The 13823-nt window shown below is 44.4% G+C and overlaps 2 protein-coding genes across 2 annotated transcripts; both read right to left on the bottom strand.

Moving 5' to 3' along the window:
* Positions 1–653: 653 nt before the first annotated feature.
* On the bottom strand, positions 654–1520 carry LOC138942787 (72 kDa type IV collagenase-like). Its single transcript, XM_070313258.1, has one exon. The coding sequence runs from the start codon at positions 1518–1520 to the stop codon at positions 654–656; it is 867 nt and encodes a 288-aa protein (XP_070169359.1).
* A 3188-nt stretch (positions 1521–4708) lies between these two features.
* LOC138942786 (uncharacterized) lies at positions 4709–5947 on the bottom strand. Its single transcript, XM_070313257.1, has one exon. The coding sequence runs from the start codon at positions 5945–5947 to the stop codon at positions 4709–4711; it is 1239 nt and encodes a 412-aa protein (XP_070169358.1).
* Between the last annotated feature and the right edge of the window lie 7876 nt (positions 5948–13823).

The raw sequence follows: 13823 nt of genomic DNA, 5'->3' as shown, positions 1-13823 counted from the left end.
TCGGGCGGGCCTCGTCGCGCTCGTCGGAGCTAAAGTGCGACAGAAGCATGGATCGTAGATCGCGCAGTTCCTTCCACGTATCCGGCGTTAGCGAGATCTCTTTGCCGTCAATTCCGAGGACGATTTCTACGAAAGAGGGTCGGCTGACGTTAATGCTAATTTCCAGATGTTTGTATGCGGTTTTGGTCAATGGATAGCGTCTTCCTAAGATTCTGAGCGGTCGCGCGACCGAGACGTCCGCGTCGTGTCTTGGCGTCCGATCGCGATCTCGTCTAAAAATAGATATGAGCGATGAGAGAAACGGCTAGTGAATTATTAGTTCGAATAAATGTTCGATAGTCTTACCCATTGTCCATTTTAGCTTTTTTAGCGTATTCCGCGCTATCTTCGCGGTCTCGTTCGGTTAGTCTCGATCGATCGTCGAATGAGTATTGCTGCTGCGGTTGTCCCCCCATTGTCGCGTACATCGTCGCTCGTTTTTTCTCGTTCTTTCTCGTTTGTTCTTTTTCGCGCGTTAGCTTCGGTGTTCTCCGTCAATAATGAAGCGCTTAACGGATGGACGGTCTTTATATACTCGCGTTGAGATCGCTTCTTCCCCTTTCGCGCGTTTTCTCTTATATATTCTATTTTTAAAAAATAACGGTAGGGTCGCTCTAGTCGTTCTCATCGTCGATACTCTCTTTCTCGATCGTGTCGCTGAGACGATAGACGCGACTAAGGAGATCGCGCAATTGCCTTAGCAGTCCATCCGTAGGACACTCGATGCCGAGCGCGCGTAGATCGAAAGGACCCGCCGAGGTTACGATATTCGTGAATTCGTTGAAGGCGTAGAACTGACGTTTGGCGAAGAAATATAGATTACCATCGATGTATCGGAAGGCCGACGTTATCGCGGACGGAATTCCGGGAAATATATCTTTTAATGGAGCGTGTCTAACGACTATCATGTGACACTCGTCGATTTCCGCGACTTTATCATCGTCGTATATAGCACAGGTTCGTCCCGTGTGCGTATTTATCGCTGCGTTGATCCTAACGTTTCGGGGAAGTCCGATATCGTGGAGATATTTCGGCCAACTCGATTTTAGCTTAAGACTGGGATATTCGGCGAGGTAGATCGAATCGTTCGCGAATAGCGCGAGATCGCCCGAGGGTCTTCGATACGCGGCGGATAGGCGCGTGAAATTCGCCGGTAGAAACGTCGCGTAATCCGTGAGCGTCATGGGTCTACCGTAGCGTTTCTCGGTTATGTCGACCGACCATACGTTGCGGCGATTAGCTATATATAATCGATGATTCATTATTAGCGCGGCGTCCACGCGCCGCAATGCGCAGAGATCCGCGCGCGCTGGGTCGGTTGGCGCGACGCTCGTCGTCGCGGGCGCTGCGGTAGTCGTGGGAGTTGCCGTTGGATAGTTTCCGTCGTCGTGAGATCCGTACAGATTCTGTATAGCGAGAATGTCTTTTATGCTCAGCTTAACTGGAAATTGATTCTCGATGTCGGGTATATACGGGAACATTATAGAGTCATTGCGCATGCTATGCTGTAGACCCAATGCGTGGCCGATCTCGTGCGTTAGCGTTTGTAGAAGGTGATGCGTGTCGGGAGGATTTTTGTTTAGATACACGTGTCACGGTTCGGAATCGTCGACGTGTATCTCCGATGTGAAGTCGGTTGTTCCAGAGGGAAAGAACGCGTGAGCTAGGGCCCCTCCCGGACCGTCGAAGGCTGCCGGGCAAATACCGACGTTTCGACGATTCGCGTAAGTGTGCGCGCCCGTTCGATACGATATTAATATATCGGGGTGTAACGGGTCGCGCGCGAAAGTTAGCGATGAGTTCGCCGCCCATAACGCGAACGCCGTTTCGGCCATTCGCGAGATTTCCTCGCTAGCCATCTGAAAATTCCATGCGAGACGCGTCTTCGGCCATTTTCGCGCGATCGGGCTATACGCGCGATCCGGAATATCCGCGAGACCGCATCGCGGTTTACGCATAAGGTGAAGCGTAACGGCGTTTAACGCGCTGTTTCCCGATAATTGATAATATTCTTGAAACAGCGATAGCGCGCGACGCAAAGATGTCGCGTTATCGGACGACAGTGATTTTCCATCGTCTTTTAGAAAACCGTATACGCGCAGAAAACGAAGTGCCTCGATTCTTTCCGAGTCGAAGGGTGCGGCGACCGTCGTGGCGACGAGCATTGTCGCTAGAGCGAGAACTGTTCTCGTGTTAGTCATTGCGCGAAGCGGGAAAGACGCGGTAAACTGTCGAGAGACGCTGAGCGCGATTGATTCGCGTGTTCCGCGAGACGCCTATTTTTATCGGCGACGAATAATGTGGGTGGGTGGAGAGAGGGAGAGGGAAACGCGTCTCTTTCTACGTCGAACGTTCGGAATGCGCGTTATCTAGCGGACGCGCTCGAGTTCCTCTTTTGTTTTTTCTATTTTATTATTCGTTTGTCCTCTAAGAAGGACATTCGATGAGCGATTAAAGATATCCCTTCCAACGACACGCGTTATCTAACGGATGTTTTCTGTTATTTCTATTTTATTATTCGTTTGTCCGCTAAGAAGGACACTCGATGAGCGATTAGAGATATCTCCTTCCGGTAACGATAAATTAGAGATACCCCTTAGATGCCCCCTAGATACTTCTTTCCGGCGATGATGATCTCATTGTTCGCCAAGTATTTGGAATGCGCGTTATCTAACGGATGTTTTTTGTTATTTCTATTTTTATTATTCATTTGTCCTCTAAAAAGGACACTTGATGAGCGAGTAAAGATACCCCCCTTCCGGCAACGGAGCGGTCGCGGAAGGAAGATGCGGCGCGATCGATAAATCGTATCGCGACATCCGCGCGTCGATCTTTATAAAACGCGAGATCGTTTCGAGAAGCGTTAAAGTATTCTCGCTCGCGAGATAACGAAGCGCGAAACGGCGGAACGTGAAGTGGCGAGAATTAAAATCGGTCGTGAACTGTTCGATATGGAACGAATCGAACAGATAATTAACGCGGCCGATTATATTAATGTAAACGGAGACTTAATCGCGATAAAGTCCTACGTTCTGGGAGACCTCGCCACTTATTTGCGTGTGGAGGCGCAAGGTGTTATTGAAAATAGTCCGGATTCGTTTAGACTCGCCTTTCAGTTAAACGAAGACGTAGATATCGCGCGTTTAATGTAAGTATCTAATTGAAATTATAATAAATTATAATAAATTATAATATTTTTACTAAATTTTACTAATTTTTACTTTTGTATTTTAGACAAGAAATAGAGAGCTGTATAAAAACGGCGCGAGAATCGCTCTACGATTTAATAAATAGAACGAGGACTATGCTCGCACAAGCGCAAAGCGTTCATAGCGCATTGCGCGACGCTCGTCGACGCGGCGAGCGCGACTTCGCCGTTCCCGAGGTCAGGCGAGTCGTCGCATCGCCGATCGACGAGGAGCCCGAATCGCGACCGATCGGCGAGGAGCTCGAATTGCGATCGATGGAGGACGAGGCCGAACCGGCGACGGTCGACGAGGGTGAATCGCGGGCGAATGTACGATTGGCGAACTATGAGCCCGAATCGCAACCGTTCGACATGGAGTAATTTTACGCGTTAATAAAGCGCATTTGTAAGATATGATTTTTATGAATAAATGCTATACGTTAAGCGAAACGTTGATTTTTTACGCTTTTCTTTCCTTCTTCCGCATCCTCTCGTTCTCGCGCTTCTCGTAATAACCATATTTAAATAGTATATTTAAATAGATTTAAAATCTCTATAATTAAGTTTGTTACGCGACCGCGATAAAGGATGCGACCGCGATAAAGGAAAAACGCGTTAATTAATTCAATACATTATAATTATATATAAAGTTTAAAATATATAATTAATTTGATACATTATATATAACTTAAATTTATAGATTATATACAATAATATACAATAATGTAATATAATTTATAATATAATTTATAATATAATTTATAATATAATTTATAATTTATAATTTATAATTTATCATATAATTTATAATATAATTTATCATATAATTTATAATATAATTTATAATATAAAATCAATCGCGCATATCGCGCAAACGATCGCGCCGCTCGAACCACCAATCGTGCAGTTTGCACGCGTTTTCTAACGCGCAATTTTTCACGTGATATCCGCAACGAAAGGCCCGCGAAGCGTTCAGAGTCTCCAGACGTTCGATGTCTTCGTAATCGGCGTCGATAGTCTCGACGGAGACGGCTATGTCGCGATCGTCGGCGACGTTTCCTAAGATATCGATCAACCACTTCTTCTTCTCGTGACCTTTGACATAGATCTGCACCGTCGAATCGGAGCTAGATCCTCGACATATGGCATCTCGAACGAGTTTTTTCATCGACCCGTAATTCGTGTGTCCATCGTTCCACTTTAGCTGGTGATGATTCGATATCAGCCAACACGCTCGCGATTTTTCCGCTCTCGTGAGCAGATCCCACGATATCGGCGAGCGAAAGATGTGATGCGTCAATTCCACACCATTTTTTAACACGGCTACTTCTTTCGCGACGAATTTTTCGTTAACTACGAAACCTTGAAGATCGACAAAGATCGGCGCGTCCATCGTCGTTGTTAGCGATACTCGAAGTGTTTCTTTCTAGATTTTTCTAAGCGTTTTATTCTTTCTCCATATTTTTTCGAGTATCGTCGCGTTTACACGATTCTGCGCACGACGTTAGTGAGCGGATTGTATTCTACCACTCGATCGTGAATAATAAGACAGTAAGCTGTGGTGTTAGAGGGGATGTTTTCCTTGCAGTCGAACTCTATGCGAACGTCCACAGTGGCGCTTTTGATCGACTCGTTCTGTCGAGAACAATCAATGACTACGAGCGGGCGGTGAGTTAAAAATTTATTTAGATTTAAGAGCGCTTCGTCGTTGTCGCATCCGTAATACGTTTTTCGAAATTTCGAATACATATCGTATAACACGGCGACTTTATGTTTATCGAAATCTAGATTCATATCGTCGTAAGGATAAAAATCGGAATTAAGATACAGTTTGACATTAGTTAGTTTGCAATCGTCGAATAAAGAAGGCTCCTCGGACAGAACGTTCTTCTTTCCAGATTGTAGCGCGAAGATAACATATCGCGGTTTCTCGAGTTGTGTCGCCGCTTTGACGGCCCACGAGTGTTTGGTCGTGCTCTGTAGAAGCGGAAACTCGTAAAGATCCCACGAGCGAAAAGCGACGCTCAGGTATCGTCCACTATCTAACGTGCGCAATAATCTTAATTTATTAACATCATTCAATACTATATGAGGCATTCGCCATTGTATCTTTAACAAAACGATTTTAGGTTCTTGCGTTTCGCGCGATATAACGCAATTGTTATCGTTGCGCGCTCGTATTAGAATAAGTTCGTGTCGCGCGTTGATCGTTGTGATCAACGATCGTTTGCGCTTGTAATCTTCGCAAAAACCTAATAGCACGTTAAGAGGTACGCAAAAATTAAAATCACCGATCGACGAATGAGTTGTCGCTAATAAATCCCATCCAGCGTTTTTTAATATTTTGCTTCTCTCGACCGTCAGCGACGCGTAATTTTTAATCGTACTCGTTATTCCAACGTTTCTGTTTCGATCGATCTCCACGCCATCGAGCTCGTAGCGAATTTCCTCGAACATAAACGCCGCGCAATTGTTCACTAATCTCGTTACCGATGCGATTTCCCCTTGCGCGCTCGATGCTTCCTTCGACTCGAGTCTGCCCTCAACGTAGAGAAAACTGTCGCAAGGTAACGTATACAAATCTTGCTGTTGTATAGGAATTCGTATCTCATCGCTATTTCCGAATGTAGTATTGGCGTAAGGATTGTACGTGTGAGTCTCGATCTTGACGATGCGATCGTCGAAAATTGGCTCCCCACTGATACTTAGAATGTCGCACATTCCGCTTTTTACGAAGAAGCGATCCTCGGCACGACAAAACCCAAAGAGCGCAGAAAAGTCTCGTTGGCGATGGTTAGTCTTCCTCCCTTCTTCTTTCTCTTTTCCACGTTTAGAGGTGACGCGACAGCGATAATGGGCGCGTTTCTCGCGTTCGATCCGTTCACTACGAGCATCGCGCGCTTCTCTACCGTTTTCGTCGCACGTGTAGACGAATCGTAATTTCCTCGCCGCGAAAATCGATCAATTTTCCGTTTTGGTCCACAACACGCACGTTTATATCGGTAATGGTCCGTGCGATGATCGGAAGGTAAATGATCTGCGTTGGAATCTCCGACACTTTATATCCGGGTGGAACGTTAGGCGCGAATTCGTGTATAGTATGCGCGGATTTGTTGTTGTGATACGCTCCTGTTGTGACGTTGCACTCTATTCGAATAAGGTTAATGGCCATAATATTTATTGGTTTATCGGATGCGTACCATTTATTCGGTTGTAATACACGAGACGAGAAACCCAGGAGCGAACCGATATTATCGGGTTTTGTGAAATTTACTCGATACGCGAATTTAATTTCGCTTCTTATAGTGTTATCGTTACCGCGAAGCGTTATAGAATTTTCACTTTTATCGCCATTCTCATTATCTTCGAAATAATCGTCATCAACATCATATATGTAATCGTCATTGTTCGTTTCCGGTTCTTCGTTTTCGCGTTCTCGTTCCTCCTCTCTCGCTCGTCGTTTATGACAAATCGCCGCTCTTAAATACGCGTTTATAGCGCTTAATTCGTAAGATCCTACTGGAATCGCGATAATCTCGTCATTATCGTCGAAGTAAAATTTATTATTCGTGGAATTTATATTCGGTATCGTATTATAAGTTTCAAAATTGGTTAAACCTAATTCGTAATCGTCGTCGTTTAAATCGAGAGGCGGAAAATAACTCGCCGCGAGAATACTGCTTCGTCCGGAAAGAGTGAGAGTCAGCGACATGATCGGCGAGAGCGATCGAACTGCGTTCGATCGACGAATAACGGTTGATATTATAGTCGACGATTCCTCCAATCGACTTCTCAGAGAAATCGAAGACTCAATTGTCCGCAGATATTCTGATCGCGCGTCTGCTCGGAGCGACGATTGTATCGAATGTTCGCGTCGCGCCCGAGATAACGCGCGAGTTCGCGCGGAGGACGAAGATCGTCCCCTTTTTTCGCGTACGCCACCCAATGAGTACCCGGTCCGGATGCGTCGTCTAAATTCACAATGCCGCTCTCATCACGGCGCGCTCGCGACAGAAGCGCGTTGCGCATAAACACACCTCTAAAGTGAGGCACGCGCGAGAGTATCGCCGTGCGATTTAATTGTTCGTTCGTCGTTGCTCCGACGGATGGGAGGATCTCTAGCGTCTGTTTACGCGAAGTTTTTTTTTAGCTTTTCTTCTCGTTGAGGACGCACCACTCCCGCGTTTGTACGGCGCGAAATATAAACCGCGACCTTCCATCGCGCGATCGTGGCGCTGCAACTCCTCCAGCTGTCGTCGCGCTGCTTTGCGATCGTTCACCGCTTTCGCGATTCCCGCCGCTCCCCCGGCCAAAGAACCGAGAGCTCCCAATAACGGTAGCAGGGGTAAAAAGCCGCCGCGTTTCGCTATCGGAAGCGTTCTTTTTCTCGTAGCGATTATTCTCCTTTTGTTCTTTTTTCTCTTGATTTTTGTTGTACCCATTCCAAGTTTTGTCTTCGATTTCATAGCCATCCATACAGCCGCCGCGGCGGCTCTCTCGCCGAGAGTCGAGTCTTTAGCCGCGACGCGTACGCGCGCTCTTTTAGCGAGCGCGTGGTCGGCGACGTGTCGATCAGCGAGCTCGCCGCTCCGCGAATACGCGATATCGTGCTCGCGGCAGGCTGCGTCCAGAGGATTGACGCCTCGATCGCCTTGCGCGAGTCGTTTCGCGAGACGAGTACCCGGCTCGCAAAATTGATATCCAGGTATATGTAGTTCGAAAGGGAGCGCGTTTATCGCTCTATTCAACAAGCCAGCGCCATGGCTCACACCGTACTGCCGTTTCGCGAATTGCATTCGCCGCAATCTTTAACAAGCGGCGCCGGACCGTCGATGTGCGTTCGTTGCCAAGGGCGATTATAATGCTCTAGACATCGACGATAGCGTCGCACCTCCGGATCCACTCTTATATATTCAGGCAGTTTCTCCCACAATCGTTCTACGTAGCGACCGAAATGCTTTAGTAAAATTATTTTCGGAATATACCGCAATTGATTGGTGGTGAAATCGAGAATATCGTCGCCATCTATTAGTAAGATAAACATCTCGATTCACCGCGCGCAATTAGCTACTGCGCGATTGATGGCGATCTATTCGTATATAAATAAAAAGGTCTCGCCCTGCCTCACGCGAGTATACCGCGTACGCGCGCAGCAAGAGGAATGCGCTTCGTGCGGCAACCGATTGCGATAAAGGTGACGAACCTTGACAATAAAACGCGACCGTCGAAAGAAACGCGTAGACACGGTCGTCTATTACCGAGCGCTATTCGCTGCGTCATTTGCGGGCCTTCTAGTTGCGGCAAAACAAACGCATTAATAAGTTTGTTGGAGAGTCCGCATGGCGTACGCTTCGAGAACGTTAACGTTTACTCGAAGTCGTTGCAGCAGCCTAAATATCAATATTTAGAAAATTTATTAACACCGATGGAAGATATAGGTTATTTCACATTTTCTAATAACTTTGACGTTATTTCACCCAGCGAAGCTCTCCCGAATTCGATATTCGTGTTCGACGATGTAGCGTGCGACAAACAAAATACTATCAGGGAATATTTCGCTATGGGTCGACACTCGAACGTCGATTGCTTCTATCTGTGCCAAACGTATGCTAAAATACCGAAGCATTTGATTCGAGATAACGCGAATCTGTTAATTCTTTTTAAACAGCATGGTACTAATTTACGTCACGCATACAACGATCACGTGAACACGGATATGTCGTACGAGAATTTTCACGCGCTATGTCGCGCGTGTTGGCGATATAAATATGGTTTCTTAGTGATCGACAAAGATAGCGCGCTTCGCGCCGGTAGATACAGACGAGGATTTAACGACTTCATTGTACCGTAGAGCGATCAGTTGTCGCGAATACGTCGAACGCGTCGATCGCTCTCTCTCGCGAGTTAGAAGAAGTTGCAATGGCCTCGACGGATATCGGTGAACGCGAAAAGACAGCAAAAGAGATAGCTAAAACGCGCGCGTCGATTCGTAAAAAACACAGAGCATTGAAGACCGGAAAAATGGAAAGCGAGATCGCGATAGAGAATCGTTTCAAACCGATCATCGAACCGCTGCGGCGCATTGCTGATCGCGCCGAGCGAGACGAGATAGAGCGAAACGAAATTAAGCGCGAAACGATAAAACAAGACGCGATCGACGCCTCACCCTCGACAACGAGCGTCGAGGAAAAATGGAAGGACGAAGCGCTAACTCCCGTTTGGAAAAAACCTAAAGCAAAACGAATACGCGCTCGACGACGATTGAACGCCGTTTCTACTCCATTAAACGAGTCTTCCGTCGAAAGAGATCCATTCGCGCGAAACGAAACCGAAGAATACGAAACGTTCGAATCCGAGAGTCTCGAATCGCCCTCGATGCTCGAAATACCCGTTAGACAAATTTCGCGAATTTCTCAAGATCGCGAAATATCGCACGGTCGATTAGGACCATTAGGGCGAAAATATATGGGGACTCTTCTCGGCGGAGAAGCGCCGAACGAAATTGATCACGTTTACGGAGTTTACATCGGCGAGAAAAGTGCGATGCTCGGCGATAAGCAATTTGACGTAGACGCGAATGATTCCATATTTATAGATGAGATTAGATATATCGGTACTCCCGGTTTGTACGAATTAATTTTTATGAAAATTCCTAATAGTCTCATATATAAAGAAAAGGATAAATTAACATACAGAAGTATATTGTTAACAACGAACGCTCATAGACGTGATCATGACGCTAAAAAGTCTGTCTTAGGAAATAAAGGATACAAATACAAATTCATTATCGCTCCGCTTATTCACAGCAGCGCCGCGAAAAAAACAGGCGCGGGTCGCGTATCGTCGACTATACGTGTCACGAACAATAAAATCGATTACGTCCATTGGGACGATCCGAACGAATTAGTGGATCGTCTGCGATTGTTAGACGCTTCGCGTCGAGCCGGCAACAACGCTCACGAAAACGAGATTCTATCGATAATCGAGGAGCTTCGCGAAACAGGAGCGATCGTATAAATCGAACTGTCGCGTGGATGACCGTCGCAGTCGTACGCGGAATTCGCGATGTCCGTGAGCAAATTTGGCTCGCCTCTAAGAAATCGAGGCTACGACGCGAAAACCGGAAGACTACGTCCGGCTATCGAGTCTCTACGAAATTACGTGCGCGATAACGCTCTGTGTCTAAGTTCTTCCATCGAGTACGACGCGAGAGAGCGCAAGATAAAACGCTTGGCTCAACCTGAGGAGGACGCCGATGCGACAAGTAAAAGCTACGTCGAAGGAATCACATCGCAATTGAGAAAAGACGCGAACGAGGCGGGGCAGGGCGTCATTCTACTGTTCACGAGACTCGCTCAGCTCGATAGCGCTTTAGGTAAACGAATAGACGTCGCGGAAAGTTTCGTTTCCGAGATAAAAGCGCGCGATGAGTAAACGAATAGACGCCGTGGAAAATTCCATTTCGAGAATAGAAACGAGCGCTAATGCTCTAGATAAACGGATCGATATTTTGAATAAACAAATTAAAGATTTAAGCGATCAAATCGAGATCGCGAAAAAAACTATATCGCTCAACGCGGCGGGAATTTCCCTCATTCTCGACGAGAAACGCGAGCGATTATAAAATAATGCTCAATCAAGGTAAAGCAATACGGGAATTAAATCAAAAATCGCGCATCGTGGCGAATTCCGCGGTAAAATCCGAGACGAAGATACGAGAATTGGAAAATTCAACGTCGCGATTGAAGAGAGACGCGGACGAGCTATCGAAAAGAGTGAGAGAACTGGCAAAGATTAGCAAGAGCGGCGATTCGCTCGAAAGAGAGATTAGCGGGAACGGCGATCCGCTCGAAAGAGAGATTAGCGGGAGCGACGATCCGCTCGAAAGAGAGATTAGCGGAAGCGGCGAGCCGCTCGAAAAAGAGATTCAATCCAATATTCTCGAGAGAAAGAGAAGAGAATTATGAGCGTCGAAAAACGAAGACTAGTCGAAGAATTGCACGCGCCCGCGAGAAGAAACTTCCCGCGTCGTCGCGTTGCGGTGCGCGGGTACGACGACCTATGGCAAGCGGATGTGGTCGAGATGCGTCCTTACGCGAGACTCAACAAAGGCCACAACTACATACTCACCGTTATCGATGCATTAAGCAAATACGCATGGGCTGTACCGCTTAGGAGCAAAAGCGCGAACGAGGTTACTCGAACGTTATCTAAAATAATGCGAGACTCTAAGCGGTGTCCGAAAAATCTGCAGACCGATAAAGGAAAAGAATTTTACAACGCCGATATGCGAAATTTCGCGAAGAAGCACGGAGTAAATCATTATTCGACGTATTCGGTGATGAAAGCGTCGATAGTCGAACGATTCAATCGTACGCTCAAAAATTCTATGTGGAAGTACTTCACGCTAAACGGAACGTACAAGTGGATCGACGAGTTACCACGACTCGTCGAGGAATATAACACGCGAAAACATCGCACTATAAGTATGAGACCTGTCGACGTAACTCCAGCAATTGCCGATAAACTTTTAAATACTGTATACAGCAATATAAAGATCGCGGCTCCGGCGAAATTCAAAGTAGCCGATCCGGTACGCGTCAGTAAATTTAAGATGATCTTCGAGAAAGGCTTCACACCCAACTGGACTACAGAGATTTTTCGAATAACTAAGATACAACGGACTAATCCCGTAACGTATCTGTTAAAGGATTCGCGCGGCGAGCCGATCGCTGGAGGATTCTACGAGCACGAGTTGCTGCGCGTTTGCAATCCCGACGTGTAACTCGTAGAAAAGGTGCTGCGTCGAAAAGGTGACAAGATTTACGTGAAATGGTTAGAAATGGACGAATCGCACAATTCTTGGATAAATAAAACAGCTGTATTATGATAAAAATGTATTTTTAGTAAATAAAACTACATATTATACATATTATACATATTATACATATATTAAATATAACTATATATTAAATATAACTATATAATTAAATATTAAATATAACTATATAATTAAATATTAAATATTAAATATTAAATATTAAACCTCGTGTTACCAAAAACAAAAAAATCTTAGAAAAAATTGTAGACATGTTAAAACTAAAATAATCATATAATTATAAAACAAAGAAAAAAATAATAACACAATACAATTAAAATTAAGGCTTGTGAAAATCGATTAACTCATGATTCTATTAATCTTTAAATCGGTTAATCATTTAATCGATTATTCCGGTTAATTAATATATATTTATTTTTTATAAATAGCTTGTAATTTTGTACGAGTTCTCTCTTGCGCTTCACATAAATTCTTTCTCGCGCCGCTACGCGGCCGCCACATCCTGCGTTCTCTCTTTTGCGCTTTATGTGGACTCTTTCTTACATTTTATATACATTCTTCATCGCATTGTTAAGCGAACGTCGTATCTCGCGGTAATCTTTTTCTCGCGTTGCTCTATATATAACACTTTCAAGAATATAATAAAGAGTCATGGAAATCATCGCTCTGTCTAATTCGCGGCTAATCTCGCCTCGATTTATGGCAAATTCTCGCGTTCTCTCTCGCTTGCATGTAGCATGATATATGTTCTATGCTAATGAGAGAGAACGCGAATTTGCCAAATCGAGTCGAGATTAGCCGAGACTTAGACAGAATGGTGGTTTCCACGACTTTTACATCGCAAAAACACGCGCGAGTTCGTCTTTTTGGCGTTATATACGAATTTTTTTCGCGTTCTATACGAGTTCTCTCTCGCACCGCAACGCGGCCGCCGTATCCTGCGTTCTCTCTTTCAAACTTTATACGTACTCTTTCTCGCGCTCTGTATACATTCTCTATCACGTCACTATGATAATACTAAAACTCGCATTAACATGTTTTTCACATTATTCTATATAAAACACTTCCGAGAGCATAATAGAAAGATCGTGAAAATGTCCGATCAGTCCTATTTATAATAGATTTTAACAAAATCTATTACATATAAGACTGATCGAACATTTCCACGATTTTTTATTAAAATATATTATAAATAAGACCGATCTATTTTTATTATTTTATTAAAATCTATTACAATAAATTATATTCAAATTATATTATTCGCGCAAAACGCGTGTTCTTCGAAACGATTCGTAGAACGTCCATCGATGTTTTAAATCTCGAAATTTCAAATCAAAGAATACAAACCTGTGATGTAAAATTTATATACTTTGATATGAAATTTAGAAACACATCTCTTCACGATAATTCGTAGAATATTAATTAACATAAAACGTTCACGAATATTTCGAGTCTTGAAATTTCAAATCAAAGAACACAAGCTTGTGATGTAAAATTTGTATATTTTGATATGAAATTTAGAAACGCGTCTCTTCGATATAATTTTTTCTTTTAAGTTAAAAACATGTATTTCAGTTAGAAGTTCTTCTCGAACTATTATTTTCGGCGCAACCGCGAATTATATCGAAAATACAATGATAATATATTATTTATAAAATATGTTTATAAAATATGTTTATACTAACAATAAACTACTAACTAAAGTTTAAATGTTTTAAGAAACGTATAGTATTTTCTTGATATACGTTTTTTCGCTCC

Source organism: Polyergus mexicanus, unplaced genomic scaffold (genome assembly GCF_030449975.1).
Source record: "Polyergus mexicanus isolate NDT 795.1 unplaced genomic scaffold, iyPolMexi1.0 SCAF_23, whole genome shotgun sequence".
Classification (NCBI taxonomy): Eukaryota; Metazoa; Arthropoda; class Insecta; order Hymenoptera; family Formicidae; genus Polyergus; species Polyergus mexicanus.
This window is presented reverse-complemented; position numbering and strand designations above follow the sequence as displayed.